The sequence below is a fragment of the Pan troglodytes genome, chromosome 5, assembly GCF_028858775.2.
Source record: "Pan troglodytes isolate AG18354 chromosome 5, NHGRI_mPanTro3-v2.0_pri, whole genome shotgun sequence".
Taxonomy (NCBI): domain Eukaryota; kingdom Metazoa; phylum Chordata; class Mammalia; order Primates; family Hominidae; genus Pan; species Pan troglodytes.
Genome location: NC_072403.2, coordinates 32,197,839 through 32,203,838, shown reverse-complemented (window position 1 = coordinate 32,203,838; position 6,000 = coordinate 32,197,839). Strand labels below are relative to the sequence as shown.

Genomic DNA, 6,000 nt, shown 5'->3' with positions numbered 1-6,000 from the left:
CAGCTGTATTGCAAACTAACAGATAAAGAATACTGAAGTTACTCATGTTTGCTTTGAAATGTTTGTTCAGCTCCTTAGGTGGACATATTCAACCAATTAATTTAGGGTGTGACAGCTTAGTTCATATTTTGTGTGTAAAAAGCCAAGTAGAATGATGAAAATTTACAGTGATTTAAATCAGATTTTTTTCTTTCTAACCCTTGATGCCCACACTTGCAATGTTGAAAATTTGTATTTTATTTTTTTAAAGTGACTTTTACCAGTTATTCAAACAGGTTGTACAGAGAAAGAGGAAGGGAAATTTGTATTATAAATATGATTTTAAAATATAAAAAATGTACAAAATTCTATGATGAATATTAGCAAAAAAATAGTGTCTTTCATTAAATTATTTATAAAGTGATGGGACACGAACATGTACACAAGCTCTCAATGCTCACAGTTGCCAAAATGATGTTGGCCTGCTGTTGGCCTGCCATTCTATTATTTGTTGGTTCAGTTTTCTTTTTTGGGGATGTGGTAGTTGATCTTTAATGACCATTCTAGGTCGGAAAAATCCATGATCCTTACTCTTAAGAGAAGGTTGGTAACTCTACTTAGGACTTTTTTTTCTGTGAGAGGAATAATGTAGCCTCACCCTTATCTTTCTGGAAATGTTTAAACCACTGAAATATGGAGATCAAATCCAGCTTACACACTGGTAACTCAAATACTATTTTTTTTAAAACTATCTTTTCTAAACTAATCACCCCTCTTGTACATAGAACTTTCTACCTCAGTGCCAATTCCTAGAGGTTGATGCAAACAGCTCGCCAGAGAGCCTGTGCTATTGTTCCTGCGAAAAAACCCAATTTCCCTGCACATTTGGATAAAAATGAGTTTATCTATATAAAGTTGAGACGGTAAGAATTCACAGAACAATGCCCTGGAAGAGAGATTTGCAAATGAAAGAGGGAGAAATAGTATTTTTAAGGAAAACCTGAAAGTTGTCTCGATTTGACCGAAGTTTGAAAGAGAGTTGGGGTAATAAGAAAAGTTTCAAGATGCCGGTTTTAAAACTATGCATAGAAACAAAGGCAGGAATGAAGCCCGAACTCTCTCGGATCAGTTTCCCCCAAATCTCTAATTATTTCATGCCCAGATTTCTTATATTTTTACTCTTTTTTAAGGGGCAACAAACACAGCAGCGCGGTAGATACGAGGAGTCCTTTTCCAGCAGCGCCGCGCATGGAGCAAGGAACCAATCATCACTCAGCGTCTCTCTATATAAACCCTCAGCCTCCCTCGTAGAGGACATGCTGTTCTGACAGTTTGAGATTACTTTTGTCTTTTCTGGTAAGACAAAAACATGTCGGAAACTGCTCCAGTTGCTCCTACCACTCCTGCACCCGCAGAGAAAACACCTGTGAAGAAAAAGGCGAAGAAGGCAGGCGCAACTGCTGGGAAACGCAAAGCATCCGGACCCCCAGTATCTGAGCTTATCACCAAGGCAGTGGCAGCTTCTAAGGAGCGCAGCGGCGTTTCTCTGGCCGCGCTTAAGAAAGCGCTTGCGGCTGCCGGCTACGATGTAGAAAAAAACAACAGCCGCATCAAGCTTGGCCTCAAGAGCTTGGTGAGCAAAGGTACCCTGGTGCAGACCAAAGGTACCGGTGCTTCTGGCTCCTTCAAACTCAACAAGAAAGCGGCTTCCGGGGAAGGCAAACCCAAGGCCAAAAAGGCTGGCGCAGCCAAGCCTAGGAAGCCTGCTGGGGCAGCCAAGAAGCCCAAGAAGGTGGCTGGCGCCGCTACCCCGAAGAAAAGCATCAAAAAGACTCCTAAGAAGGTAAAGAAGCCAGCAACCGCTGCTGGGACCAAGAAAGTGGCCAAGAGTGCGAAAAAGGTGAAAACACCCCAGCCAAAAAAAGGTGCCAAGAGTCCAGCTAAGGCCAAAGCCCCTAAGCCCAAGGCGGCCAAACCTAAGTCGGGGAAGCCGAAGGTTACAAAGGCAAAGAAGGCAGCTCCGAAGAAAAAGTGAAACTGGCAGGACGTTCCCCTTTGAAAATTTTAAACGGCTCTTTTCAGAGCCACCCACAGGTCTCAGTCAAAAGAGCTGAAGCTTTCTTGAGGGGGGAGTGGGGTGGAGAGGGGTGCGGGTGCTGCGGTGTTGTGCGGCCACGGTCTATCCCAGTCGTGCTGGTTGGGGGTCAGTTATTAACAGCTCCCAGCAGCCTGGGCGCAAGGATCCTTCCGTCTCAGTCTCAGCCACGGTCACCGGATAGCTAAGGCTACTTGAGCCACCAGGTCCTACTTTTTCTTCAAATTCCCGCGGTGGTGTGTGATTGGCCGGCCGATTTCTCTTAAAGCGCGGCGCTTAAAAGTGGCCCTGAAAAGATTTTATTTCTGGCACAGGGATGTGGTGTTAAATGCTTTAGTTTACTTTAGCGTTGAGGTGACTTCCTGAGCACAGCCCGTCCTGGCTGTGAGCAGTACGTGGCATGCCCAAGGTGCTTGCGGCCCACGATCTTGTGCAGCTGGTGGTTGAGAATGGCCAACTGCTGGTGGTGCCCGGTGTCTGTCTTTTCGCAGGCCTTTGATAAGCCTTAGCTTTGGGATATCGGCCCTCAGGTACTGTATTTGTAAATAGTGTGGGGGCTGCACTGCGTGACGAGGTGGCTCTCCTGTAATCCCAGCATTTTGGGAGGCCGAGGCGGGCGCATCACGAGGTCAGGAGTTCGAGGCCAGCCTGAAGAACATGGTGAAGCCCCATCTCTGCTAAAAAAATACAAAAATTAGTCAGGCGTGGTGCCGCGCGCCTGTAATTCCAGCTACTTGGGGGCTGAGGTAGAAAATCACTTGAACCCGGGAGGCGGAAGTTGTAGTAAGCCGAGATCGCGCCACTTGCACTCCGGCCTGGGCGATAGAGCGAGACTCCGTCTCAAAATAAAAAGTGTGGCCATTGTCTTTTTCTGTCGGTGGCCAGCGTCTCCAGGACTTATTTTCCCAGGGGCTCTCTTGCTTGTTCATTTATTTCTGCCTACTCTTAACCTCCTAGTACTGCCGCCAGGTAACACTAGCATGCTGGCCCAACCCGCTCGGAGTAGCTGTATTTGCGGAGGACGCGGTGTATTAGCCCTACTGGCAACTGTAGGCCCGCGTGGCAAAGCAGGTCTTGCTTCCCACGTCCAGGTAATGTTAGAAAAAAATGCAATTCTTGTATTAAGCCAATCGGAGGGATAGTTCAACATAGCCTCTGGCTCAGTTTTGTAAAACTTGCTTTTTCTATTGGTTTGCAGAGCCTGCTGAATTAACCAATCAGAACGTATTCTTAGATTTTTATTTGCGTGGTTTTTCCGAGAGAAAATTTTTCACCAATCAGGTTGCGATATTAACAGTTGTGTATGCTGGGACGTAGTCGAAAAGCCTGTTTTTTTTCCACCTCCCCCTCAGATGGAATTCTCCAAATGGAATTCTCTTTTTGGAGACGACTCACCTTGTCATTCTGCGTCAATCTGCACAAGTATTGCTACCACCCTGATGCTGAGAGATAGTAAAAAGTATGAAAGGAACCTCTGTCAGCTTATAATCTGCTTCTTTTCCCAAATTGCTTTCTCACAGATTGAGCTGAACCAGGGAGCTAGAGTTAGCTATCCAATACATATTTGGTGATTAGATAAGAAATAGAGAGGGAAAAATAAATGAAAAAACTTGGAGAAGGGAGGAAGAAGCCTGGAATTGGGGTTACCAGGACAAATAAATGGGCTATAGGAAGTTGGGCTGACTTGGATGTACTACTGTTTACATTGTATTTGGGAGGCTGAGGTTATTTTTTGTTTGTTTTGTTTTTGATTTTAGAAAAGCCCACTTAACAGTACAGAGAAATCTCGACAAAATCTGATTTCTACAGATGGTTATGGGACTCTAGATGGGAAAAAATTACATTTTCACAAATCCTAAATGCAATTTGCTTATTTCCTTTGTGAGTACAGGCAGCTAATCACTGGATTTCACATCAATGATAATCATAGATATTTTCATATCACTTTGTACTTATTACAGGTGTCTTGAAATAGTTTACACTAATTGTGAACCTTTCAAGCCAACATTATACTTGCTGATAGATCTTATTATTTGATGTGTAACTAAAGCACATATACAGACTTTAAGAAAAAAAAATTTAGTGTCACTACCTTTCTTACCCTGTATAAGTATTTTTTAAAAACATGGTTTTGAGAAGGCATCTATAGATTTCCAGAATCTCCAGAATACATAGCACAAAACAAGTCATGAACTCTTGAACAAGTTTGCAGTGGGACCAAATACTATAAATCCCTCATGATTATAATACCTCTTAATCTTACTTATTTGTTTACATTCTGCTTATTAGTTAATATTTTTTTATATTTTACATAATTATTTGCCTCCCTCCCCACAAAGAAAAGGATGTAGCCTGTGATATCTTTCTAGTTACAAGCAGGAGTTTAATTTTTTGGGAACCACGGCTACATCACACAATTTCTTCTTTGTAGAGAAAGCCAAAATACCTCCCTGTATGAGAGTGGCTTGATTGAGAAGGGGATCTGAATAAATGGGAGGATTTGAAATATTTATTCAAAATAATCTTTTTGAAAATGAGTGAAAAATACAGGTATGTAGGGGTGAGCAAAACTTCACCCTCCGAAAGTTCACTGAAAATCAACGGAAAAAAGGCAGATTAATAGAAAAGTCAAACTTCATCATAGGTTTATGTGACATGGGAACCTTCACAATGAAGGCCCAGAGGTACAGGGGAAACTGTCCATTTTTATGCTTAGGTTCAACAACGTACCAACTGCCATGTAGAACTGTGATTGGATAAAAAGGGTGTCATCTAATGCTAATAGACTGGGGAAACATAGCAAGGCCTCTGTGTCTAGACTCTTCTTGGCCTCTGGCAAGATTCTTTCGTTCTGGGTATTCCTTCCTCTTTCTAGGGGACCCTCTCTGGAATGAGGGAGGGTCTTATGACCTACAGCCAAACAACGTAAGACATACTTTCTTATGGCTAGCTTTTACACAGAAAGGAGGCGGAAAAGTTACAGTAAGATTTTTAGGTTTTATGGCTGGCTTTGAAGAAAAAGGGGTTCTAGTTTCAGTAACCACCTTGGGGAAGAGGGATTCTAGTTATTATGTGTAGCCTCAACGGAGGATGAGAGGCCAAAGGATAGCAGGAGGTCACTTCTGCTTCTAAGGACTTCGTTTTGGGGTATTATTTTCCAGTTCCCAATGCGGAGAAGAGATCTGGGAGGTCTTTAGTACCCAGAATGACATGATTTAGGCTTTTGATGAAAAGTGATAAGGAATAAGATAATTAGTTGGGGAATGTGGCATTCCGCAAGAGCAGTCCAAATGACTATAACATACCTCTAGTTTCTTACTGTTACAAAGCACTTACTTAACTGCCTCACTTGGGCAGTTACAATGCATTTATATCAGGTATAGCTAAAATGCTTGATTTACTGTTAAGAAACTTGGGGCTTAGAAAGGTGAAATGGCAAGAAATGACCATTTGCTGTCAGTGAATGGTGGACCTAGGTCTCAAACAAGTTTCTTGATTTCTGGAATCATTCTTAACGCTGCTTCAATTCTGTTACATCAACTGGAAAAGGAGTGGTATTTTCCGGTTCCTTTTTAGGCTCATTGAGAAATAAGCAGAATTTATGTATTTCTGTTTCCGGCCCGTTGTGAAGTATCCATTTCACAATGTGTTTGGAATGCAAGAGAAGCAATTAAATGTGATGATTCAATCAATGATCTTCCAGCGTTGCTCTGATTTATATAAATTCATGTTCATATTCATTTGCCACAGAGGACATGCACTTGTTTTCAAGGAAATCTGAACTTGTTTAAATCTTTCTCTATATCTTAAAATTTTGGTAGCAGTTATAATGAATATCTTGAGATTGGTAAAGAAAACTAACAGTGTCTTAGCATGGAAGTTATGAAGGGCATTTTCATATTATCTTAGCTGTTGGAGAGTACTTA

At 42.2% G+C, this 6,000-nt stretch overlaps 1 protein-coding gene and 1 pseudogene across 1 annotated transcript; one reads left to right on the top strand and one right to left on the bottom strand.

Moving 5' to 3' along the window:
* Positions 1–516: 516 nt before the first annotated feature.
* Positions 517–4,167, top strand: H1-3 (H1.3 linker histone, cluster member). The gene has a single exon (XM_054685638.2). It carries the CDS (start codon positions 1,349–1,351, stop codon positions 2,012–2,014), a length of 666 nt encoding a protein of 221 aa, XP_054541613.1. The 5' UTR covers positions 517–1,348; the 3' UTR covers positions 2,015–4,167.
* On the bottom strand, positions 2,929–3,239 carry H2AC9P (H2A clustered histone 9, pseudogene; annotated as a pseudogene).
* Positions 4,168–6,000: the final 1,833 nt, after the last annotated feature.

Bases quoted from the DNA above. Each gene is read 5' to 3' on its own strand.
- H1-3 (XM_054685638.2), top strand. From the start codon at position 1,349: ATGTCGGAAACTGCTCCAGTTGCTCCTACCACTCCTGCACCCGCAGAG.